The sequence below is a fragment of the Pygocentrus nattereri genome, chromosome 17 (assembly GCF_015220715.1).
Source record: "Pygocentrus nattereri isolate fPygNat1 chromosome 17, fPygNat1.pri, whole genome shotgun sequence".
Classification (NCBI taxonomy): domain Eukaryota; kingdom Metazoa; phylum Chordata; class Actinopteri; order Characiformes; family Serrasalmidae; genus Pygocentrus; species Pygocentrus nattereri.
Window position 1 is genome coordinate 247,501 of NC_051227.1, and position 27,500 is coordinate 275,000.

Consider the following 27,500-nt stretch of genomic DNA (forward strand, 5'->3'; position numbering starts at 1 on the left):
TTACAGAACTTGCCTGTGTCTCAAAAGGCAATGGGTTCAAACCCTGTTGATGTCAACTGCCATTGTGCAAGCCACTTAACCTCAAATTTCTCCAGAGTCCGCCACCAACCCCCTTCCTGTTGATGTGTTACACTGCAAACGTACGTTCCAGCTCTAATGAAACACCTCTGATTCTGAATTTTAGTTATATTGCCCGACTGAAAGCAGTGCTGTGTTCAACCATCAAATTTAGGAAACATTCTCCTTCATCCAAATGAAGCTGGTTAGCCAAGAGCTACACGGTCACCACTGAGCAGCGCTTGGGAGGGGTAACACTTCATTTTTCTGAAGTCAGGGAAGCGCTTGCCGTCTTTTTCCTCAGGGTTTTGATTTTTTTGAACCCTGTAGATTTTTGGAGCCCTGCGTCTACTTGTTGCTATCAATGACAGCATCACTGTCTGTCAGCTGTGCTAACCAGCTAGCTATCATTTCAGGCACCACTAGCAAACATGGCGCTGCTAGCAAAGACAAGCTGAGCTTCAAAATGCTGATTGATCTGTGAAGACAAAACAATTTCCCTTTACAACTGGACACTGAAGGTCCCCCTGCATTGGTGACCACATCGAAAGCTTATGACGTAGGCTACTCGACTGCTTTGAGCTGAATTTTTGTCACCCCTTTGTTATTTGTGCTGGAATGCGCTGGATCCAGATAAGGTGCCTCCTCGATTGGATCTGGCACCTCATTCACATATTAAACACATTCAGGCAACAATATGTAGAAAATCATGAAGAAAAACATTAATAGTGTTTTGTATAAAGTCTATATGTGTGTATATATGTGTGTATATATATCCTTCTGTTGGGTGTGTAGTGCTAAGCTAATCCTCTGGCTTGTGAAATCAGTTTATAAGCTAGTTAGCATTAGCATTAGGTTTTCGGAAAACCCGCATATCTGAGAAAGTTCAATGGCCAAGAGCCTCGTTGACAGATGTTAGTCAAAAGGTGCAAGGTTATGGGAAAATTCACGCTGAGCTGCGTATCTGATGCAATTTTAGTTTTTTCCTCAGATCAACCTGCCAGATACACTGAATGCTGTTCTGGGATCAGCGCATTGTTCCTGTTTGTGATCAGTTGCTATTTCGATGGTCATAAATGATCAGCAGGGGTGTGCCATTCAGAATCTGCTAGTGTGATGCTATTTTTCAAACCTATTGTGGCTGGTACTGTTCCTCCTCAGGCCTACCTAAAGTGTAAAACGATATTTTCCTGACTTGAAGCGTATGTGTTTAACAGAGTATTTCCACTTTCCACTGGCATAACACTACAGGTAAGATCTTTTATTTAGTAGATGTAGTTTAGATGTGAGCTAAATCCTACGGCTCAGGCTGTGCTTGAAATAGTCTACAACATACTCCACTAGTGGAACAAATCAGAGCCGGGCCGAGCGCGGGGCAAATGACCGGGCCCTTTATACCCTTTATCATTTAATAAAGCTCATCATAACATCATTTTACAACGTACACATGCCCGCAACAGCGGGGCTTACAAGCTTCGCTTATCGGCGATCCAAATATCGGCGATCCACTTCAAACTTTGCGTGTCCTAAAGTTAAATGTCAGAGTGAAAGTGAAGCCGGTCGTGCAGAAAAACATCTTATTCAGTATTTTACACCCACTACATCACTAAAGTCGGTCAGTCGGTTTTGGAAAGTTTTTAGAAACCATGACTCAGTCCTGACTGTGGCACCCTTTAAAAGCCCCGTGTAAGACTTGAATGATGGGTGGTGTGAGGTGGGCTGTGCTTTTGGACGTATACCTCGCTCATCTGGATACAATCAGGAGAGGGTCCGCCTTCTCCAGCTCTCTTCGGACGTGATAGAGGCCCGGCTACTTGAAATCTTATCCTCTCTTCCATCCGGGCCCCCTCTAGCCCCAGGCCGGGGGCGTGCCATCCTCCCAGCCCCCCCTGAATCCCTGCCCCTGACATACTGCTCACATACTGATTGTCCCCAAATCTAGTAAGTGGAATGTGTTATGTGACAAACCTGAATTTTTCTAAATACACAGCTGATGAAATATTCCAGCCTGCAGGATACACCCTGGACAGGTCACTATCTCAGGGCATAAAGCCGTACTATTTAGAGAATATAGTTATAATATTTTGAGAATAAAGTTGTGCTATTTAGAGAAAAAGGCATACTATTGTGGCCAAAGGCTTTGCAAAGGGAAGGCAGTGCCTCCTCATGTGAAAATACAAGGTGTTGAGGAGTTGGTGGACTTATCAGTTTCACCCATGAAGAAATACTCAGTCTCCCTTTCTCTCCTGGTACATCAGCACCAGTCTGTTATAATATAAGAACTGGCTGAGCAAGAAACTGTGTCTATTCAGAATAAAGAGCCAGACGGACTCGGAGGAAACTGTCTGTTTGTTTTGTTGAAGGAGAATTGCAGGCACTGGCCATCTACATGGCTATCGGGGCTACATCTCCACGCCATTCAAAGAGGGCATGAAGTTTCACAGACAATGAGAATGAAAATCACAATGATTGATCCACAGAGAAACAGGAGTGAGTGGAACTCCTGCGCCAGTACAGCAACTGAGACCCCAACACATTATGACAGCCCCCTACAATTAGCCCACTTTATCCTTGAAATATTGCTTTTTTTCTCAAAATTATATGACTTTTTTCTCTAAATATTAAGATTTTTTTCTTAAAGTCTCATTTTTATCAATACTGGCCCTAAAATGCTGTTGTACTGATGTACCTGCCTGGTTTGCTCAGAGCAGTTTACGATCCCCATTTCAGGTCTTTATTAATATATAAATGAAATATAAAGAAATTATTTTTCCTGCTGCTGCTTGAGGTGCGCTGCTTAAGCTGTCTATTTAATAATGTAAAGTAACTACGAAGATAACGTGGTTAAAACATAACTTAATAAAGTTGACCTCAACCGAACAATCTGCTCAACATTCAGGCTCAGTCCAACTAGCTTTTACCAGCTATGTAGTAAAAAGGAAATGCAAACACAAAAGAAGGTGATCAGGTGTGTCTGGAATCACACAGACAACCCAAAACTGACATTTTATAAGGTTATTTTGAGAGATGAGTAAAAAGCAAAACCTTGCATTATTTAATGCTCAGCTCTTAAAATGAGTGAGAAGAGTTGATTTGATTGGCTTAAGCTGCAGATCACCTGATCACGCATGTTGGTGATGTGTCTATTTTAATCCCAGCCCTATTTATGATGCTCTTCGGAGCAGATTTGCTTTTATCTACTGAGCAGTGGTGGACAGTAACTGAGTAAATGTAATTAGTTACTGTATTTGAGTACTTTTTTGTATATCTGTACTGAAGTTTTTCCATTTTGGGCGACTTTTTACTTTCAACTCCACGACATTTCAGAGTCTAATATCTGACTTTTTACTCCACTAGATTTTGAGAAATCTGTCGTTCCTTTTTGCTTCTGTGTGTATAAAAACGTAACATAAAAGAAGAGTGAAGTAAGCCCACCAATCAGGGCCCAGCGGTCACTTTGTTTAGAGCTGGTTTTGACCTGTTGGTCATACCGACCCAGTGCAGCACGCAGTTCAACGTCAGCGCAGCAGCGTAAAACTTTGGGAGAGTCTGTTCAACATAAATGATGAACTAACCTAACTTTGTGTAAATAGAGCTCAATATAGAAATATGTCCACATATGCAGTCGTGACTTCTTCTTCTTCTTTCGGCTGCTCCTTTTAGGGGTCGATCATCTGCCTCCATCTTGCCCTATCCACTGCCTCCTCTACTTTCACACCAACCATCTCCATGTCCACCTTCACTACATCCATAAACCTTCTCTGAGGTCTACCTCTTCTCCTTCTACCCGGCAGCTCCATCTCCAACATTCTTTGACCAATATATCCACTTTTCCTCCTCAACACATGTCCAAACCATCTCAACCTGGCCTCTCTGGCTTTATCTCCAAACTGCTCCACCTTCACTGTCCCTCTGATCTGCTCATTTCTAATCTTGTCCATCCTGGTCACTCCCAACGAAAATCTCAGCATCTTCATCTCCGCCACCTCCAGCTCAGCCTCCTGTCTTTTAGACAGAGCCACAGTCTCCAAACCATCCATCATAGCAGGACGCACTGCTGTCTTGTAGACCTTCCCTTTCACTCTTGCTGCTATCCTTGTGTCACACATCAGCCCTGACACCCGTCTCCACCCACTCCATCCTGCCTGCACCCTCTTCTTCACCTCTTTTCTACACTGTCCATTGCTCTGGATGGTTGACCCAAGATATTTGAAGTCATCCACCTTTACGACCTCTACTCCTTGCATCTTCACCTTTCCACCTGCCTCCCTCTCATTCACACACATGTATTCCGTCTTATCTCTACTGACCTTCATTCCTCTCCTCTCCAGTGCAAACCTCCACCTCTCCAGATTCTCCTCCACCTGCTCTCTACTCTCACCACAGATTACAATGTCATTTGCAAACATCTTGGTCCATGGAGCCTCCTGCCTGACCTCATCTGTCAACCTTTCCATCACCATTGCAAACAAGAAGGGGCTCAAAGCTGATCCCTGATGTAACCCCACCTTCACCTTGAAACCTCCAACTGCACACCTCATCACTGTCTCACTATCCTCTTACATGTCCTGCACCGCCCTAACATACTTTTCAGCTACACCTGACTTCCTCATACAGTACCACGGTTCCTGTCTTGGCAGCCTATCATCTGCCTTCTCTAGATCCACAAAGACACAATGCAGCTCCTTCTGACCTTCTCTGTACTTCTCTACTCTCAACGCAAAAATTGCATCTGTGGTTCTCTTTCTGGGCATGAAACCAAACTGCTGCTCACTGATCTGAACCTCTCGCCTTAGCCTTGCTTCAACAACTCTTTCCCATACCTTCATGGTGTGGCTCATCAACTTTATACCTCTGTAGTTACTGCAGCTCTGCACATCACCCTTGTTCTTAAAAATGGGGACCAGTCCACTGCTTCTCCACTCATCAGGCATCCTCTCACTCTCCAGGAGTTTGTTAAACAACCTGGTTAAAAAGTCCACTGCCTTCTCTCCTAAACATCTCCATACCTCCTCAGGTCTGTCATCTGGACCAACTGCCTTTCCATTCTTCATCCTTCTTAAAGCTGCCCTCACTTCCACCTTACTAATTCTCTGCACTTCCTGATCCACTATCTCTCCCCCCATTGTCCTCCTCTCTCTCTCGTTTTCCTCATTCATTAGTTCTTCAAAGTACCCCTTCCATCTACTCAACACTCTCTGGTCACTCACTAGTACATTTCCCTCTCTGTCCTTTATCAGCCTAACAGTACATCCTTTCCAGCTCTATCTCTCTGTTTAGCCAAACGATACAAGTCCTTTACTCCTTCTTTACTGTCCAGTCTTTCATACAGCTCATCATAGGCCTGAGCCTTTGCCTTTGCCAGCATTCTTTTCGCTAAGCAACTAGCCTCACAGCACTCCTGCCTACTTACTTCATCTCTCTGGTTATCCCACTTTTTCTTAGCTGCCTTCTTCTGAATACTCTCCTGGACTTCCTCATTCCACCACCAAATTTCCCTGTCTTCTTTCCTCTGACCAGACAAAACACCCAACACATTCCTGCCAGTTTCTCTCACCACCTTAGCTGTAGTTTCCCAGTCCTCAGGTAGCTCCTCACTGCCCCCAAGGGCCTGTTGCAATTTTTCCCTGAACTGCCTGCAACCATCCTCCTCCTTCAGCTTCCACCATCTAATCTTTGGCTCTGTCTTCACTCTCTTCCTCTTCTTTGTTTCTAATCTCATTCTACAGACAACCACCCTCTGCTGCCTTGCTACACTTTCCCCTGGTACCACTTTACAATCTCCAATCTCCTTTAGGTGGCATCTCCTGCTAAGGATATAATCCACCTGTGTGCACCTCCCTCCACTCTTGTATGTCACCCTGTGTTCTTCCCTCTTCTGAAAATACGTGTTCACCACAGTCGTTTCCATTCTCTCTGCAAAATCTACAACCATCTGACCTTCTGCATTTCTGTCTTTCACACCATACATACCCAGCACCTCTTCATCCCCTCTGTTCCCTTCACCAACATGTCCACTGAAGTCTGCACCAATCACCAATCTCTCCTCTATAGGGACACCATCTACCACCTCATCCATCTTACTCCAAAATTCCTCTTTCTCCTCTAACTGACAACCAACCTGTGGTGCATATGAACTGACCACATTCAAAATCACACCATCAACCTCCAACTTCAGGCTCATGATCCTGTCTGACACTCTCTTTACATCCAGAACACTTTTCCCAAGCTGTTCCTTTAGGATTATCCCTACTCCATTTCTCTTCCTCTCTACACCATGATAGCACAGTTTGAATCCACCTCCAATGTTCCTGGCCTTGCCTCCTTTCCATCTGGTCTCCTGGATACACAGAATATCTACCTTCCTTCTCTCCATCATGTCTGCAAGCTCTCTGCCTTTACCAGTCATTGTCCCTGTGTTCAGAGTCCCTACTCTAACCTCCACACTCCTGCCTTTCCTTCTCTCTCGCTGCCTTCTAACCCACCTTCCTCCTCTCCTCTTTGATGGTCTTCGACCTACAGTAGTCCAATTTCCACCGGCACCCTGCTGGTCAACAGGACCGGAGGCGGTCGTTGTTAACCCGGGCCTCGACCGATCCGGTATGGCAATCATATTCGTGATCCGCATGATAGTTTTGGCACCAGTTTTACGCCGGATGCCCTTCCTGACGCAACCCTCACCATTTATCCGGGCTTGGGACCGGCAGCAGAAGTACACCAAGTACACCCCTAATGGCTGGTTTATATGCAGTCGTGACTGACGTGGCTTTTTTCTGAATTTATACAAAACACCATTTCATTTTCTAGTAAATTAGTTTGGGCTGGTTTATGTTTATATACAGAGACCTGGAGACGCAACATAGTAAAGGAAAAGCTCATTTTTATTAAATTTAAACTTGTAACTAAACTGCCACTAAATCAGACTGAAACTTAGAGCCACTCGGTTCTACCTCTATTTTACTTTGACTCAAGTACTTGATTTGTATACTTTGTCCACTGCTGCTATTGTGCGAGTTCATACTTGATCCAGGGATAGATTTATATAAATATAGAAATTGCAACTGCCCACTTGGGCCAAAATTAAGAAACAGGTTTGTTGTACATACATTGTATTAACAATTAATTAGCATGCTTCAGAACTGAAAACCAGGCAGATGTCCACTTCACTTTTTTCAGTTGTCAAACTAGAGAATGATACTGAAGATCATAGCTCTATAACAGCATGTAAGTTGAAAGCAGTAAAGCCTTATTTCAATAACCCAGCTGTTGCTGCATGCTGCATGAGAGAAATGAGTTTGAGAGAGAAGTTGTCACTCGCCGCCACTTCAGCTATCACAGCAGTCACTTTAACGTCACAGATGGCGATTCCAAGTTGCACGAGTCCACGGCTGGTTAAGCAGAGATTTAGACAAAATTACACACTCATGAAATTATCCCCTGCTCGCTCTCTCTGTCTCTCTCTCTCTGTCTCTCTGTCTCTGAGTTTGAGGAGTAGGTGAATGTATCCCTGTGTAGTGTTTTAAGGTTTGGGGCTAGTTAAAAAATATTCCTTGGAAGCTAAGGCCAAAGTGACGTCCCTGATTTCCTACTTTCTTTTAATCATATGTATTTGAATGATATTTATTTAGCTTTTTTGCAGCATAATATGGCTGAAATTTGAACGACAGCACTGAAAACGATTACAGTCATCCTAAATTATGATGTATTAATTGGGTAATAATTGTTACCGGCCTGTCTGTTGTGTTTTGCTACTGTAATTCAAAGAATGTGCTGACAGTGTTTATCTTTCCCTCATTCCTTGTTCTTTTTCTCCCACACTCACTCTCTGGTGGTTCTCCCATCTCTCTCTCTCTCTCTCTCTCTCTCTCTCTCTCTCTCTCTGTCTCTCTCTCTGTTCGCAGGCCCAATGTGTGTGAGGACCAGGAGGTGCAGATGTTGGGTACGATGCAGCCATGCGTGCAGGCCTTTACACGCATGGTGAAAGTGTGGAAGCAGGGCTGCTCTCCCCAGCGCTGGTGCATGGGCTACGAGAGGAGGTGAAGAACATACACTTAATACACTGTTTCTATAATCTGTATCTGTCCGCATCTATTATCTATAAAACTGGCCAAAAGTACCAACAATATTTAGGCTTTGAGATACTAGACTGACATACACTGTACATTTGAATAAATAACAGTATGTCGTAAATAACAGTGTCTGAATAAACACATGAATAAGTCTATTTGAGATCACATTGTCACAGTCTGAAGCAACTGTGTGATGATTTAGGCATGTAGGTTGGATGTTGTCACATCATTTTAGACACATTTTGGATGATTAATTACTGTACAAGGACCATTCTACTGAATGAGTTCAAACTGCATTCCTGTGGTAAACTAAAAAACTAAATACACCACTCAGTATTCAGACCTTAGCATTATGTTATGATCTATTTAAACACAATGCATTTATAGAGACAGTAATCAGCTAAATATATATAAAAAACACCAGTTATAGGATACTTTCCATTGGAGGGCCTGTCCCAAACCCTCGCTTTATTTAGGCCACGCTACTGCATTTTAGAGCAAGGAGTGAGACTGTATCCCTGTCCCTCATGACCACATGGTGAGCAGTTAGACCCCATTGTTTTGATGGAATTGAGTCTCAAACGCTGAAAATCAAAGTGGAATATTTCAAATTGTAAATACTGAAATACATATTTTCTGCAAAGAGGTACACTTTTTGTGTTTTAATGAAAAATGTTGTTTTTTGTGTGTACAGCTATAAAAACCTGGGTTTGCTAGTTAAATATTAGCTAAGATTTTTGAGTTCTGCTCAAAATGAGTTAAATTGTCACTTCTGAAACATTTAGTAAAGTTTTGGTAGTGTTGTGATCGTCTTGGTAGTGACGAATGGCCTTTTGCTTTAAGCGTCACTCAAAACAAAAGGATTTTAGTCTAATCAGTTAAAAGTCCAAAATATGTCAAACTTTGAACCATTTTGGTAAAATGATCTATAAATAATTGGCATTACCAATTTGTCTTTTTTATATTGTATGCAGCTTTAAAAGCATAATGTGGCAAAATTAGCTGATTAACCTGCTGAAAAAACAGAACATCATCAATTCCATTTTGGTTTATTCTGGTTTATGCTGGTCTGTTGCTGTTTTAGCTGGTCATCCCGAATGGTCATGGTGGTTGACCAGTGTTTCAGCAGTCAAAACGCAGCATATCACTGCTGTTAGAGGAAAACCTCAGTTTTTGTTGTTTTCCAGTTTTTGACATAATTTGGAGTGGAAATGATCCAAAATTATTTGGAAAAAATCTGGTTCCATTGACTTACATTGAAAGGAGAGGATGTTTTTCCTTCTCCTGTAAATTTCTAATTTTGGATATACAAGGTTTTCTTCTGACAACAGCGATATGCTGGTTTTGGTGGTGAGCAGCATATTAACCTCCATTCCTGCTGACCAGCAAACCCTCCAATACACAGTGTTACCTGTAAGTAGGTAGTGACGACAGACACGAATGAACGTTACTCACTCGCTGCCCTCTACAGGTGTTACAGCCCTGAGGCAGAAGTGAGAACATATGGTCTTTATTTACACCTGTTTTTAGAAGGTTGAGAAAATTACGTTCGAAGCTAGCTGTAGCTGGTTGCCCACGCTTTAGTAAATCGAGTGGAACATGTAATCCGTAATCAGCTGGCTTTTTTTGTGATCCCACCATGCGCAATCCTCCCTCAAACTTTTTATTTAATTTATTTTACATGCAGCATTTTTATGTAAGTAAGTAATTATAGAATGTGTGGTAATGGGAACAGTTTCTGTAGTTCTCTTTAAAACAACACAATCTACACTGTTAGAAATAAAGGCCCTCAAGGCACAAACAATGCAAACGTACTCTTAAAAGGTACAACAGTGGTTTTAAGGACCAGTTGTGTACCTTAAATAAGTTTTTCCAGGTGAAAAGTACAATCTCAATTCCAAAACATTTGGGACACTCAACTCCACTCACCCTTGTGGAGCTACTTCTCCAAACAGTACTCAAGCAGCCGCTAAGTGCTGGAACAGACGACTTGCACTGTAGAGACATTAATATCTACTGATTTGCACCTCTGTTTGGTTGAAGAGTCCCCCTCTGTTTGGTTGTAGAGTCCCCCTCTGTTTGGTTGTAGAGTCCCCCTCTGTTTGGTTGTAGAGTCCACCTCTGTTTGGTTGTAGAGTCCCCCTCTGTTTGGTTGTAGAGTCCCCCTCTGTTTGGTTGTAGAGTCCACCTCTGTTTGGTTGAAGAGTCCCCCTCTGTTTGGTTGTAGAGTCCCCCTCTGTTTGGTTGTAGAGTCCACCTCTGTTTGGTTGTAGAGTCCACCTCTGTTTGGTTGAAGAGTCCCCCTCTGTTTGGTTGTAGAGTCCCCCTCTGTTTGGTTGTAGAGTCCCCCTCTGTTTGGTTGAAGAGTCCCCCTCTGTTTGGTTGTAGAGTCCCCCTCTGTTTGGTTGTAGAGTCCACCTCTGTTTGGTTGTAGAGTCCCCCTCTGTTTGGTTGTAGAGTCCACCTCTGTTTGGTTGTAGAGTCCCCCTCTGTTTGGTTGAAGAGTCCCCCTCTGTTTGGTTGTAGAGTCCCCCTCTGTTTGGTTGTAGAGTCCACCTCTGTTTGGTTGTAGAGTCCACCTCTGTTTGGTTGAAGAGTCCCCCTCTGTTTGGTTGTAGAGTCCCCCTCTGTTTGGTTGTAGAGTCCACCTCTGTTTGGTTGTAGAGTCCCCCTCTGTTTGGTTGTAGAGTCCACCTCTGTTTGGTTGTAGAGTCCCCCTCTGTTTGGTTGAAGAGTCCCCCTCTGTTTGGTTGTAGAGTCCCCCTCTGTTTGGTTGTAGAGTCCACCTCTGTTTGGTTGTAGAGTCCCCCTCTGTTTGGTTGAAGAGTCCCCCTCTGTTTGGTTGTAGAATCCCCCTCTGTTTGGTTGTAGAGTCCCCCTCTGTTTGGTTGTAGAGTCCACCTCTGTTTGGTTGTAGAGTCCCCCTCTGTTTGGTTGTAGAGTCCCCCTCTGTTTGGTTGTAGAGTCCACCTCTGTTTGGTTGTAGAGTCCCCCTCTGTTTGGTTGAAGAGTCCCCCTCTGTTTGGTTGTAGAGTCCCCCTCTGTTTGGTTGTAGAGTCCACCTCTGTTTGGTTGTAGAGTCCACCTCTGTTTGGTTGTAGAGTCCCCCTCTGTTTGGTTGTAGAATCCCCCTCTGTTTGGTTGTAGAGTCCCCCTCTGTTTGGTTGTAGAGTCCACCTCTGTTTGGTTGTAGAGTCCACCTCTGTTTGGTTGTAGAGTCCACCTCTGTTTGGTTGTAGAGTCCCCCTCTGTTTGGTTGTAGAATCCCCCTCTGTTTGGTTGTAGAGTCCCCCTCTGTTTGGTTGTAGAGTCCACCTCTGTTTGGTTGTAGAGTCCACCTCTGTTTGGTTGAAGAGTCCCCCTCTGTTTGGTTGTAGAGTCCACCTCTGTTTGGTTGTAGAGTCCCCCTGTGTTTGGTTGTAGAGTCCACCTCTGTTTGGTTGTAGAGTCCCCCTGTGTTTGGTTGTAGAGTCCCCCTCTGTTTGGTTGTAGAGTCCCCCTCTGTTTGGTTGTAGAGTCCCCCTCTGTTTGGTTGTAGAGTCCCCCTGTGTTTGGTTGTAGAGTCCCCCTCTGTTTGGTTGTAGAGTCCCCCTCTGTTTGGTTGTAGAGTCCACCTCTGTTTGGTTGTAGAGTCCACCTCTGTTTGGTTATAGAATCCCCCTCTGTTTGATTGTAGAGTCCACCTCTGTTTGGTTGAAGAGTCCCCCTCTGTTTGGTTGAAGAGTCCCCCTCTGTTTGGTTGAAGAGTCCCCCTCTGTTTGGTTGAAGAGTCCCCCTCTGTTTGATTGAAGAGTCCCCCTCTAAATAAACGTTGAATTTGATTGTTAGCATTTATTTTCTATTTCTGTTTTAAAAAAATGTATCATGAAACGTGTGTATCTTAACACCCCTAAAATTTGCATAACACACAGGCAGAATCTACACTATTTACACCTGAAACTGGTGCAAAAGGCTCTGAAATACGGAGCAAGAGAGAGTCTCATAAAAGATGAGCATGTTGCCTTATAATTTTAAGTTTAACCTGATTTATTTTGTTTATTTATTTAGTTTAATTTGAAGTCTATGCAGGGAGATTTTCATCTGGCTGAATTCTCTCTTTCTCTCTTTCTCTCTCTCTCTCTCTCTCAGGACAGGTTACTATACTGCCTATAGGCAGGTGTACAGTATGGAGCTGCAGACTGTTTATAAATGCTGTCCAGGATGGACACAGAGAGGAGAGGAAAGAGGCTGCTTACACAGTGAGTAAACTGGACACTGTATTGTATTACTGTACATGGGCTCACATTTTATTTCTTCAATCACAAGGAAAACCACATAATAATAAGGACAGGTAAGACTAAAGGGGCTGCTCAATCAAACAAAATCAACTTCTCTGTCTGATCAGGACTGTGTGGGCATGTCACACTAAACGGCGATTGAGCGTGGTGTAGCCACAGCGATGTAAACAGCCCTCCAGCAGCAGGCTTTTTTAAGCTTTTATTTTCTGGCAGAAGTCAGACCAGTCTCTGTGGGATATCAGATTACAGAGTAAAAGTTTCTTTTATATGTGTGGTAAGTGGTGCCGTGGATCAGTAAAAGGGTGTTTATACAATGACTGCTAGCCCGCTGACTGGTCAAGCACAACTTTCCTGCATAATTCCATGGATAAGATGTAAACCATGGAAATCTGAGTGGTTTGACATGAAATGCTCTGTTTTACAGAAACTTGCCAGAATTGTTCACAGTGGTGGTGATAGGAACCAGAAAGCTGCCTCTATAAACTTCCTCACAAAAATATTTTAAATGTAATGATTACAGATATGCTGTCTGCTGCTAATATTGCTTTGTGATAGTTTTGACATAAGGATTTGAGCTAAAAGGAATTCTTCACATTCATTCAGGGTGCAGAAGGTACATGCAGTGTGTTGTAAGGCAAATAGTCCTCAAAGAAAACTTTTTCTTTTTCAGATTTACTACCATTTTACATGGTCATCAACATTACATATTAAAACTCAGAAGACACATGTAGGTTCACTGGTCATTTTGGATAGATAAAATGTACATTGAGATGTAGCCTAAATGTGTAAGTCTGTCTGTCAGCCCTGCGATAGACTGGCAGCCTGTCCAGGGTGTATCCTGCCTTCTGCCCAATGACCGCTGGACTCAAGGGGTAGCAGTAGCTTGCAGTGCCATTTGAGACGTATAAATGAAAACACTGCAATCAGTCTGAGACTCCAATTTCTCCAATTCGGTTTGTTGCGGACCAATCAAACTTTTTTCTGTTTTGACATGTCAACACTCCACCATAATTGGGGTCCGCACTTCAACCTGCAGCTGATAAAAACGGCAGGCAAGCCTTAAAACAATAGCTAAGATCTGTGTTTGATTTCTGGCCGAACATCAGCGTCCTAAGCAGTTAAACTCAAATGGATAAACTAATGACGAAGAAGCAGGTATCACGTAAGGTTTATTTATGACTGTGTCGATGGAGGTCCAGAAGCCCCCTGAGTGGAGTGAGGTTTACTTCGAATTAGGCGCTAAAACCCTCAAACCTAGAGAGACATACTGACACCAAACAGTCACTGGGAGTGAAAATGCGATTGACTGCAGCTCCAAATCACGGTTCACATCTTTTTTTTTTGCATACATATGGGTTTTAAACATGTTCTTCAACACAACTGCAAAGTTTGGTTTCTGTCATGGAAGTGATCTTTTTTTTAGACTTTTTCAGCGTGAGTAATGAAGAAAATATATTTTCTGTGGGCCGCTATGCTTTATAGTTATACTCTGGGATGGAAAAGGTTGGCTGAATTATGCAGAGATTTTAAACAGGAGGTGGAATTACTCCTTAAGGGGTTACCTGAGGTCAGCATTTTCCTGTACAGTTACACCCAAATCCAATTGGAAAAAAGGCACAAAATTACATTTATACAACAGCCTATAGCTAAAAGTACAACCCCAATTCCAGTGAAGTTGGGACGTTGTGTAAAACATAAATAAAAACAGAAAACGATGATTTGCAAATCCTTTTCAACCGATATTCAACTGAATCCACTACAAAGACGAGATATTTAATGTTCAAACGGATAAACTTTATTGTTTTTTGCAAATATTCACTCATTTTGAATTTGATGCCTGCAACACGTTCCAAAGATTGGACGTTCCTAAGTTGTTCACTAAGTGGTGAACCTCCCCCGTCCTTGCTTGTGAACGACTGAGCCTTTCAGGGATGCTCCCTTTATACCCAATCATGACACTCACCTGTTTCCAATTAACCTGTTCACCTGTGGAATGTTCCAAACAGGTGTTTTTTGAGCATTCCTCAACTTTCCCAGTCTTTTGTTGCCCCTGTCCCAACTTCTTTGGAACGTGTTGCAGGCATCAAATTCAAAAATATTTCCAAAAAACAATAAAGTTTATCCGTTTGAACATTAAATATCTCGTCTTTGTAGTGTATTCAGTTGAATATCGGTTGAAAAGGATTTGCAAATGTTTTCTGTTTTTATTTATGTTTTACACCACGTCCCAACTTCATTGGAATTGGGGTTGTACAAGCAAATTAAAAATAAACTATTTTTGTCTGTCTGTACATGAATTTTCAATTGCAGGACTGTGCTCAGATGGAACATGTTTTAATGGAGGCAGGTGTTCAGACACGGGGGATCAGGTGTGTGAGTGTCCTGCTGGCTTCCAGGGACCGCGCTGTCAGTATGGTAAGTTAGAAACTGCTGTGTGTGTGTGAGTGTGTGTGTGTGTGTGTGTGTGTGTGTGTGATTGCTGTATACGTTTTTTAGAAATCCATACCTTGTACTTCCCCTCACTGACCACTCTTATACCACTAAATTGCTGTACAGTTACAGACTGTCGCCTTTTTGTTGACACACACAGTTTATCACCTTCTATCTCATTTGTCAGCAATCAGGTTCAAGCCTGGCCAAGGCTGCTGGTGACCATTATGTGGATGGTAGACTGTTCTCAGCACAGATACATCACTGAGGTAGTAGTGGTACAAATTGATTAGACAAAGCAGAGCTACTAGAGTTCTACACAGTGACTGTGAGGTTGAGGGAGTTTTACACACGGTCACTGGCTGCGTTACATGCCAGTCTGACTCAATACATTCCGATTACAGATTAAGAATGAAGTGTTTAGATACACTTTCTATTCAACAGTCTTACTGAAAATCTCTGCACGCTACAAGTAATCCAATCCAAAATGACGCGCAAGAGTGGAGCACCACTTAGAGTAAACTTTACTATGACAGGGAACGTCATGTGAGGTCCAGTCCGAATGCGAGGAGTTTCCATTGGCGCGCTTGTGCTTTGAATTGCTTTAGGTAAAAAACGTCCTTCACATGTACTTATAAAGGAAGAGGCGAGAGGAAGACGTCGTGTTCTGAGACACATGAGCTGGACGTCCGTCCCACCGCCGTCTTTTATAGATCAGAGCATGAACTTCGTCTCCTCTGCAGACCAGCTTCTGCCCTGCCAAGCTGAACGGTATAAACTTTGACTGTGACGCGACGCACATGCGCAGAACGTACTTACACGTTCCGATCGGAAATGTAATCGGATTCAGGTGTTTACACGGCTGTTATTCTTCTATTTAACGGGCTACCTACAGGATTACTCCCCTTGGTCAGTCGGAGAGAAATTGTATTCTGAATGGCCTCAGTCAGACTAGCCATTCAGACTGAGGTGCTTACATGGACGTATTCTACTGCAATTAGTCGGATTATTAACAGATCATTAAAACTGCATGTAAATGTGGCTACTGTGAGGTTGAAAGAGTCCACTTCCTTGTAATTAAAGGTATACGATGTTTTGGAAGCATAGCAGTATAAGCTGATAATTGCTCCGATGTTTAGATTTGACCAATATTAACCAATATTTGTTGACATATTTATTATATTCTGGAAGAGCAGACTGTTCAGATGGCGATGGGCTTCTGTGCCAAAATGTCTGCATTTTATTTATTTTACTGCATTTGGAACCTTTTTAGAAATGCTCCTTTTCTCAGCAATGCTAATACAGGGAATTTAGTCAGTCACTCAATTAAATGTACATAAGAAATATTGCACATCGACATCGGCCCAGGGTTCCCATAGCGGCACATCCCTCACAAAAATATCAGCTATGTACTGAAAAACTGAATATTGATGAAGGCATTTGTGCAAATGCAGGGGGATGGGGCAGAGGGTCCAGAACACACCAGTTGGTGTCCGGTGATTGGACCCAGAATGCGATCTTGTAAATGTTGGCTGCAAAATGATAAAATAGATAATTAGGAAGGGTCAAGTCCCCCTCAACTTTGGACCACTGATGAGTCATCCTACTGAGCCGGAGAATAAAACTTAACTGGAGTCTTGTCAAGAGTCTTAGGTAAAAACTTAGGTAAGAACACAGGAAGACGTTGAAATAAGAACAGGAATTTGGCGAGAATATTCATTTTTGTACATGAAAGGGGGATTTTGCTTCCTTCATGGATGCAAATAATAGAAGATCGTCTGCGTATAGTGAAACTCTATGCTCTACACCATAGTATGATATACCCTGAATTTGTGATGCTGCTTTGAGGGCATCTGATGAGGGCTCCAAGGCTAAAATGAACAAGGTGGAACTTAAAGAACAACCCTGTCGAGTACCACGTGCTAAAGGAAAAAAAAACTGAATTAGTAGAAACTCGAGCAGAGGGTTAGGAATACCTAAGCTTAATCCAAGAAATCTAATTTTTACCAGTGCCAAATTTGTCAAGAACAGCAAAAAGGTAGTCTCACTCTAGGCGATCAAAAGCTTTTTCCACATCTAAAGATATAACCGCCTCAGGGACAGGGGAAGAGCTAGAAGTAAATACAACGTTCAGAAATCTACGGATATTTGAGAGTAAGTACCGTCCTTTAGTAAACCCAGTTTGGTCATCTGAGACGATTGAAGGAAGGATAGGATCTAAACGTTTAGCTATCACTATTGTTAGAATTTGATGCTCATTGCAGAGTAAACTAAATGGTCGGTAAGAGCCACATAAGGTTGGGTCTTTGTCTTTTTTCAGGATAAGCGAGATTGTTACCTGAGTAAAAGTTGGGGGTAAGCAGCTACTCTCTGTTGACTCATTGGACACTTCGAGGAGAAGCGGCAACAGTTTATCACTTTTTATAAAATTAACTTTTTATAAAACTCTGTACCAAAACCGTGCGGGCCTGGTGTTTTACCACTGCTCATTGAGCTCATTGCTTCTGCAATTTCCTGATGTGTGATGGGGCCGTCCAGGTTCTGTGCCGTGTTAGGGCCTAAAGTGGGAAGCTGTAAATCATTCAAAACAGAATATATAATATCTGGATTGGGGTGGTCTTCAGATGTATAAAGAGAGGAGTAATAGCAGAAATCTTGTTGATTGCCTGTAGAGTCTTTAACCTGAGGGATTAGTCTAGAGGCAGTAAATATCCTGAGCTGATGAGCAAATAATCGAGCGCCTTTATCACCATATTCATACATATTCATACACTAAGTCACGTGAGCTTAGTATAAAAGCCTTGGCTTTTTTTGTGCTTGGAGGTCCGGTGTAGCAACATCAGCTCGTCGGGATGCTTGTGCACCGGAGGAGGTGAAAGAAATGGGCTTTGAGCCAGCCTTCTCTCTCAGCTGCCTTGACATTTTTGGTATAAAAGGAGTCCACAGTCTTAAAACCTGCTGTTAGTTTAACTATGCCCTGGGGAGCCAGACCTAGCACGTCTGCCTAAGCTGCCATTACAAGCGTAACTATCTTTAATCTAATCTAATGTGTCCACTCTTTGCCTTTATTACAACTTCTGTTTGTTTTCAGGAGAATTGTTCCTCCTGTTGGTATTTTTCCAAAGTTCAGTCGTAAAAGTTGGTTGCATTTTCTGTTTCTCACAATTCAAGTAATCCCAAACACATTCAGTGACGCTGAGGTCTGGACTACAGAGTAGCCACTTCATTGTTCTGAGAACACCAGCAGCTTTGTCTGCTTTGCAGATGTCTTCCTTTTCTGAGGCTTCTTGACAGCTACACATTCTTTCAGACCCATAGTGCAGAGTTGTCTTCTCACAGTGGAAGGATGGACCGGGACACCTGTGGATTTTATCAGATCTGAAGCAGCTCGATTTTCTCCTTTCTTAGACATTAAAGCTTTAAGTACTGTTTATCTGATGGCGACAGTTTTGAGGGTCCACCGGGTCTTGCAGGTGGTTATTAGGAGTCTCATTTTCTCGTCTTTTAAATACTCTTTGGTTTTGGAAACTTCTCTTTTTCCACTATTTTCCTTTGACCTTCCTTATGAAAGTGCTTTATCTTATATCTAATCTAATCAAAACTATATCCTGAAAATGAATATCTTGCACTTAACAGCTGTTTTGAGTGGAAATAATATAAATAAAGGGTTTCTATAACTTTTGAACAATGCTGCACATTAAGCTGACACACACAGCACCCCGTTACCAAACAGACACGCTTGTGGTTCAACAGCTGCTGGTATGTGATGACTATTCCCTGTGGGAGTGACGGCTTTGTTTTCTTTGAAGCTTGTGGCACTTCAGAAGACCCAAAGTGTCAGCCCACCCCCACCAACACTGTTGTGTGTGTTTATGTATAAACGCGAAACTCAAGAAGTGTGAACTCTTACAGAAATGTGCTGACATTTGTTTGCATGTTTGTTTTTGCCTGTTGTTTGAGTTTGTCCCTCTCGGTCATTTGCTTTAACAACACAAGTATAGCTTTCACTTGATAAGGTGACCGTGAGAGTTGGGTGTAAGAATTTGTATGTGTATGTGTGTCATTACCTACAAGGACTACAGGATGTCTTTGATGTAAAGAAGTTAGTACACCACATGAAATGTATCTTTTTTGACATATTCATGCATATCAGTATTTTCAGTTAAACAGTATTTATGGATAAATGTTACTTAATCTAGTCATTTATCTAAAAAAATAAGATGTAATTTCTTCTATTGAAAAAGTAAGTACACCATGTAAGGTAAGTACCTGCCCACTTTAGCATACATAACTAATATAGGCATTTCATTTAAATGTCTACTATTTTCTGATATCTACTGGGAGAATATTTTGCCCATTTCTAGATGCAGAATTCTTTCAACTATGGAATTTTAAGGGGTAAAGGGGATTCTTGCACACCCCACCCACCAACAGCACTTCAAATTGGAATAGTCAAATCTGGGATTTGACTAGGCCATTCGATAATCCTCCATTTCTTCCTTTTGAGATTTACTTGTATGTTTGGGATCATTGTTGTCTTGGAAGGTCCACTTCTTCCGCTTTAACTGTTTAACGATGGTCTTACGTTTTCTTCCAGCACTCTCTGGTTTGAAAGAGAATTCATAGCAGATTCTATGGTTACAGGTTGGCCAGGCCCTGAGGCAGAAAATCATGTTACTGTGTCATTATATTTAAAAAGTAATGCAGAAAAACATTAATAACTGTAAAAATGTAAGAAAATTCCTTACTTATAACAAATAACCCACAGACATACACTCACCGGCCACTTTATTAGGTACAGGTTGCTTATAGTTAATCAGTTGCTTATAGTTAATCAGCCAATCACACGGCTGCAACTCACTGCATTTAGGCATGTAGAGGTGGTCAAGACGACTTGCTGAAGTGCAGACCGAGCATCAGAACGGGGAAGAAAGGGGATTTAAGGGGCTTTGAACGTGGCGTGGTTGTTGGTGCCAGACGGGCTGGTCTGAGTGTTTCAGAAACTGCTGATCTGCTGGGATTTTCACGCACAACCATCTCTAGGGTTCACAGAGAACGGTCCGAAAAAGAGGAAATATCCAGTGAGCGGTCAGTTGTGTGGAGGAAAATGCCTTGTTGATGTGAGAGGTCAGAGGAGAATGGGCAGACTGGTTCCAGATGATAGAAAGGCAGCAGGAACTCAAATAACCAACCAGAATCTCTGAGGAACGTTTCCAACACCTTGTTGAAAGTCTGCCATGAAGAATTAAGACAGTTCTGAAGGCAAAAGGGGGTCCAGCCTTTTACTAGCAAGGGGTACCTAATAAAGCGGCCAGCGGGTGTATATGCACACAAACAATTTTGGCTTGTAATGTAATGCTAACTACATTTCTTACATACAAACACAAAGGTATACAGTTGAACTCTTCCTGTATGTTTGTTCTCTTCTTCCAAATAGTGTTCTTTAAGAACCTTTTCTTCCATCTCTGCCTCTCGCTCTTGCTAACTTTGTTGTGTAGTAATATTTCTTCTTTGCTTAAATTTGACATTACTAAGAGCAAAAAAGCAGAGCACCTTTAGAGCTGTATGAGTGGGCAAAATAAGCTTCATCACAATGTACATTATATGACCAAAAGTATGTGAACATCTGACTGTCAGACCTATACGAACTTTCCAAACCCATGGGTCCCCCCCTTTTGCAACTACAACAGCCCCCACTCTTCTGGGAAGAAGATTTTGGAGTGTGTCCTATACAAAGAGCATTTGTGAGGTCAGACCCTGATGTTGGATGAGAGGGTCTGGCTCCCTATCAGTGTTCCATTTCATCCCAAAGGTGTTCAGTGGGGTTGAGGTCAGGGCTCTGTGCAGGCCACTGGGGTTCCTCCATCAAACCTTGTCTTTATGGAGCTCGCTTTGCGCACAGGGACATAGTCATGCTGCAACCTAAAACTGTTGCCACAAAGTTGAAAGCATACAATTGTCTATAAGGTTTGTAGTTGTTGTAAAAATATGCTGTAGCACTGGAACTAAGGGGCCCAAACCCTGTTAAACAGCCTCAGACCATTATCCCTCCTCCACCCAACTTTACTGTTGGCACTATGCTGTTGATTATGCAAACTCTGTGAGTCAACCCTCGCTTTGTGGCTGTGCTGTTGCTCCTAGATGCTTTCAATTTACAATAATAGTGCTTACAGTTGACTGGGGCAGATCTAGCAGGGCTAAAAGCTCAAGTACTGTCTTGTTTTGAAGGTAAAATCCTATGACAATGCCACGTTCAAGTAACTGAGCTCTTCAGTACGACCTACTCTACTGCCAGTGTTTATTTATGGAGACTGCATAGTTATGTGCTTGATCTTACAGACCTATTATCACTGGGTGTGGCTGAAATTCCTGAACTCAATAATTGGGTGGAGGTCCACATACTTTGGGTCACACTTTGTTTACTGTTGTGTGTACAAAACAAACAGAGCCATTTAGAAGTGCATACCTAAACCTGCCAATACAGAATGTAAATTGAATTTCAGTGTAATTCATTACCTACTTATGTAATTAAGGAATTCTGTGTAAATAGTAGAGGAAAGTGACATTGACCCCTCCCTGCTTGTGAACAGAGCGTTGTATTTCAAGACGTACAGTCTTAGAGTGTTCACAGAAAGGTTCCAGCACCACAGACTGCTAGTGAGGAAGCTAGCTGATCGTAAAAACAGCTCAACAGCACCGTTCTTGAGTTTGTCAAAGGACGCTTCCTCCTGGTAAACCTATTAAGGCCAGATGACTCTGGGGAGAACAGTGGGGGTTATGGGGAGGGAGGTGTCGAGAAAGAATGCTTTCTCGTTGCTTTCTATCTGTAGAAGATCCTCAGGGATAATCAGTGTTGATATATGATCAGTTTTAAGTTTCCGACATTCGCGTCCTAATGAGCCTGCTCATTGATCAGCGGTCCTTCTTGGTGCATTTGGTTTCAGACAGTGTGGTTTTGATCAGGTTACTGCTCAGAGCAGGTCTTATGGTCACTGATCTTGGATCAGGCTTTGGGCTTTTGTGTCAGAATAAACCCGATTACCAGTATACTCAGTCGTCCACAGTGAGCGGTCATGAAAAAGCACGAGCTCAGACCTCAGAGTCCGAATCAAACATTAAAGCACTCCAGGACTTGAATTTGAATTCACCTCCTTTAAGTAGTGCAAACTTTTATGTAAACTTTATTTTAACCAGGCACGTCATTAAAAGTAATGGAGGCGGGTGTTCAAGCAAGTCTTGTACATTAAAGTGATCAGCACAATCTTGCCCTTACCTCTAATGTAGGCCACGCATGTTTGGTGTACAATAATAACGTAGCTAAGAAGTGGCCACAAGTTATCATTATCTAAACCACATGCCTAAACCATCAGACTTGCCTCAAACCACACCGATCTGTTAACCTCTTAAAATCCCAGGCTTATTAAATACTAAGGCTTATTATTCAGTAACTGCAGGGCCTTCAGTGCAAACTGGTTGAGCTACTCTTCGGTTAAAGAAGCGTGTAATAAAACTTAGCAGGCCTTTTGCTCATTTAAGGGTTTATGTAATCTCAAAAATGTGATTTCTAACCGTTTGAGTTTGAGTATCTATAAAAATGGATAAAAGTGTGGACAAAATTAGCAAGCCATTGCTAATTGCTTTAGCTAAATCCCTGACAGTTATATTTAAGGTTACAATGAGAGTTTTCCCTTTGGAGTCTTTGTTCTTTTATGTCTATTTATAAATAAATAAATAAATGAAGCCGAGGGAGTCAGATGAAGGAGGAGGTTTGTTTCCAGTTCTTTCCTATTCGTTTCGTGGTAGTGTGTGCTAGTTCCCCTGCGTTAGCTAATTAACATTAACAGTCCTGCTTTGACAAACTGGACACTGTTTTAATGCCACGTTTTTTTTTACCTTTCCCGCATCTGCAGTTTCTTGTTGGGGAAGAAAGAGAAAGAATTACACATTTCCAGAAGAAAAGTCCAGGGGCTGAATATTAAATGTCAAAAACATGGTGGATGAGACACTTATAGGCTAGTTATGGCATTCGGACGAAAGAGAGTGAGAGAGAGTAATATGAAGAAAGGAGAGAGAGAGAGAGAGGAGGAGAAAGGAGAGAGAGAGGGGTGGAAGAGCATGACTCATGTATTTCAGTGCTGGGTACCTACAAACATGTACACACACACACAATCTGTGGTCGGTTGTGTCTGTTCGGCAGATTATATCATCTAAAAACAGGCTGCTGTGATTCTTCTGCTGTGCAGTGCTTCCACTGAGTGTCTGGTTCAGTAAAAACAGAGAGAGAGAAATCGTAAGAGGGAAAGAGAGAAATATAAGAGTTAGAGAGAAAGAATGAAAGGGAGAAAGAGAAAGGGAGAAAGAGAAGGAGAAAAAGACAGTGATGAAAGAGTGAGATTGGAGAAAGAGAAAGTAAGAGAAAAAGTGCATTAGAGTGCAAGAGAGTGATAGGAAGAAAGCAAAGGGGAGAAATAGAGAGAGTGAGAGAGAAAGACAGATGAAAAGAGTGAGAGAAAAAGAGAGAGGGACATATACAGAGAGAAATGAAAGAATGAGAAGGAAAAAGAGTGAGATGGAGAAAGAGAGAAAGAAAAATTGGAGAGAGAAAGTTAGAGGGAGGGAGAAATAGGTAGAGAAAGGAAGCGAGGTAGACAGAGAGGGAGAAAGAGAGAGAAATAGCGTGAGAGTGAGAGAGAGATTCTGAGAAATAAAGTCAGTCTCCGTGGAATGTTGTGTTTGACATTTGTCAGTGTGTGTTTTACAGGTCCTGTGTGTGTGTGTGTGTGTGTGTGTGTGTGTGATTTGCACAGACCTGTGTTTATTGATCTGTTTACTGTGTGTGTGTGTGTGTGTGTGTGAGATTTGCACAGACCTGTGTTTATTGATCTGTTTACTGTGTGTGTGTGTGTGTGTGTGTGTGTGAGATTTGCACAGACCTGTGTTTATTGATCTGTTTACTGTGTGTGTGTGTGTGTGTGTGTGTGTGTGTGTGTGTGTGTGTGTGTGTGTGAGATTTGCACAGACCTGTATTTATTGATCTGTTTACTGTGTGTGTGTGTGTGTGTGTGTGTGTGTGTGTGTGTGTGAGATTTGCACAGACCTGTGTTTATTGATCTGTTTACTGTGTGTGTGTGTGTGTGTGTGAGATTTGCACAGACCTGTGTTTATTGATCTGTTTACTGTGTGTGTGTGTGTGTGTGTTTATGAGATTTGCACAGACCTGTGTTTACTGATCTGTTTACTGTGTGTGTGTGTGTGTGTGTGTGGGTGTGTGTGTGTGTATGCCGCCTGAGGGCTTCCTGTGCGTCTCCTGCTGTTGTTTCAATGCTGTTTTCTCTGATTGATGGTGAGCAGGAACAGACTGGCAGAAAGTGCTGACTCATGTTTCTGGGCTGAAACACTGTCTAGCTGCAGCTGATGCCCATATTAGGAACTTGAGATTTAAGCTGTTTTTTCTCTATGATAAAAATGAGTTGCTGGTGTTGTGGTCTGTCTTAAAGTAAACTGATCCTGAGCTGATGTGTCCTGTCTACAGCACTATGCAGAACAAAGAGACAATTTATTGTATTTCCATCCAAATCAGCCGTGGTTCAGTATTTAGTGTGTTCAGTGTTCCTTTATTACACTTTCTGTTCTTTTCAGGAGACTCACTTTCAGTTTTTCAGAGAAATCTGCAGGGATACTCTTTCCTGCCTCGTACGTTCTGTCTTTCTCACAACACAAATAATCCCAAACTTATTCACTGATGTTGAAGTCTAGAGTCTGGGGAGGACAGTTTGTGCGTTCTCCCTCAAACAGTTTTACTTTGACGAAATGCAACACATTTCAGTGCAACATATTTCAGATTTTCTCATCTTAACAATGTTGTACTTCAGAGAATGGAGTCAAATTTGGAAGAAAAAACTTTATACAAGACAAACCGTATCATGTTTAAAGAACACTGACTAACTACATGTGGCATTACAAAGTGAGCAAAATTAGGCCTGTTACTAATATTATTAGTAGTAGTATTCATCATATGTGGCATTACAGGTTTTGACTGTTGGAAGTTTTTAAATCTCAGAAAAATGAAATATCATGATGTATATTGATATTTTGTGAAAATGTCTTGAAGTATTCTGACAGAATATTTTTGCCACATCGCCCACCGTTTGTTTCTTATATGTGTAACTACAGGTTTTGCCATATTTCTTCCTTTCTATGACATATAGTCACACAGAAGTCAATGAAAATGCCCCTCGAAGATATCATCACAAGCTTGTGTGTGTGTGTGTGTGTGCGCATCATGAGCAGTTCTTGCGTCTGGTTAGAGGTTAAGTGCCCCAATATTTGGACAGAGCTTATCAGCCTGCTAAGCCACACACCTGTTGTTAACACCGAGGTGCATAAGACTCGCCCCCCCCTTACAGCATGCACGTGTACTGATACACACACACACGCTGCGCGGACTCTCACACACACACACGCTGCGCGGACTCACACACACACACACACCCGCACGCACGCTGTGAGCAGCAGTAGGGTGGTACTAAACTAACACCAGCTTTAGACTCAGAAATAGGCTGTCATTTATCAGAGCTGCAATTATAAAATCTCACAGACACTTTTTACTGGTAATATATTTAAAACAATCTGATAATATCTGTCACAATCTCATAAAAATATAGCAATAACAGCCCAAAATAGGCAGTTCTTAACGGGTTCTTGCCCAAGTCCCGTCCACCATCGAAAATACCTACAATGGTCACGTAGATTTAGGAAATGGACTGTGGAGCAATGGAAAAAGGTCATCAGGTCCTGTTTTCTTGTAGACCTGGATGGCTGAGTACATGTATGCCATTTACCCAGGGAAGTGATGGCACCAGGATGCACTGAGGGAAGAAGACAAGCCTGTGGAGGGACTGAGACGCTCTAAGCAGTGTTCTGGAAGAAACCCATGTGGACATTAGCTTAACATGCGCCATCTAGTAGTTACCCACTCTGCACTCTTCAACACGTCTTTGTGGGCAAAAACGGCTGCTAATAGAATAACTAATAGATCGTTATTGTGCTAAATCAATGCTAGAAGATGTCACAGTATGCTTTTCAGAGTTTTATTGTTTCTTTCTCCAGTGCTTAAAGAACACTTCCCGTTCATCTTTGATTAGAAAAAGAGCATAATTAATATTATTTCATTTAACGTAATGCGGCACAGTACATATAATGTTGAATACAGATCATCGTTATCATAGTTTTTGATAGTATGTTTAAAATGTGGCAGTACCTTTTCCGTTCTGTCTTATGTCCAAGAAAATAAATATTGTGACCGTGTGTATCGTCATATTACGTTTTTGCTGTTTTGCCCAATTTTACATTCATGGCATAAAAAAATGTAGCAGCAACGGCCTGTACCCGTCAAAATAGGCAGGTCTTGGCCATATTAAGCCACAAATCACACTTTGACAATAGGCTTGTTAGATTAGCTAATTTAGCATCATATCCCACACCACCAGCTTCTTCAGCATGGCTGAATATTTTCCCCATCATATTTGTACACACACCAATAAAACCCTCTGGATTTCAGATTTGGAACTTGGTTACGTAACAAGAAAGTACATCCAGTCAATCCTAACAGTGTGAGCTTTCACACATATACAGCATACATATCATTGCTGTCGGAAGAAAACCTTGTATCTCCATTTTTGGCAGCGATACTTCAAAGTAACGATCACTTGACGCCCTGTAAATTAAGATATTTTGATAAGTTAACTATAGTGAGCTATAATTTCTTGTTACGTTTATTGGGATGTCATCAAACAGAATACCTTTGTGGTCTCTTCCTGTGACACTAATGAGACTCTGACTAGTTCTAATCTAATCAGTTTGACTCGTGACTCTGCTTTAGTAAGTGCACAGCAGCTGAAGTAAACCAGACTGCTGTGTGACTGCATATGTGCACATAAAAGCGTGAGTGAAAGATGTGGAAATGATGACTGACGTCTGTTGCAAAATTACAGGTCTGTCCGGCTTGTGCATCTTATTATGTTTTAATGAGGCACTTTTCCCCTGTTTCTCTGGTGTAATGTCACGTTAAACTGAATTCAGTGCAGAAGAGAGTGAAAAGAGTGGCTGGGGAGATGAAAGAAAGACGAAGATAAAATAGGAAGAGGGGATGGATCAGCGGATAGAAGGTTACTGCAGAAACCGTAAGCCTAAAATGTGCTATGTAAGTGACCTTTGTTGATTCAGTTAACACTGCTATGATAATGCTAATCCGTTATCAGTTCTGTGGGATTTTCAGTGTTATTTGATTAGATAAGCGTAACAGATCCTTTATGATCTCCACTAATGCTCTCCCTGTGATTCTTATGCAAGTATATTCTGCCATGGTTTTCTCCAAAATCTTGGACATTAGGGGAGCATCGGATAGTGTATAATTTGATAGCTCACAGGGATTGGTTCTCAGGTTCTCATTAGGTTCTCAGTTTTCATTCCCGCTAGTTTAACAGTTATTGTTGAAAAGGCCTTGATGATTTCTGGTAACATCCATTGAACACTATACAAGCAGAAAATGAGCCAAAACATTATGCAGATGAAACAAACAATGTGGGCAAGCAAGAAAAAGGGGTGAAACTGTTATGGCCAGACGACTGGGTCAGAGCATCTCCTAAACGGTAAAGCTTGTGGGGCG

General features: G+C 42.1%; 1 protein-coding gene across 1 annotated transcript in view; it reads left to right on the top strand.

Annotated features, from left to right (window-relative positions):
- The window catches only part of megf6 (multiple EGF like domains 6), a 120,577-nt gene that overhangs the window by 2,668 nt on the left and 90,409 nt on the right, over nt 1–27,500 (top strand). The window contains exons 2-4 of the mRNA XM_037546521.1: nt 7,959–8,093; nt 12,255–12,364; nt 14,714–14,818. Coding sequence (XP_037402418.1) covers nt 7,959–8,093; nt 12,255–12,364; nt 14,714–14,818 — 350 coding nt within the window. The remainder of the gene's footprint in view (nt 1–7,958; nt 8,094–12,254; nt 12,365–14,713; nt 14,819–27,500) is intronic.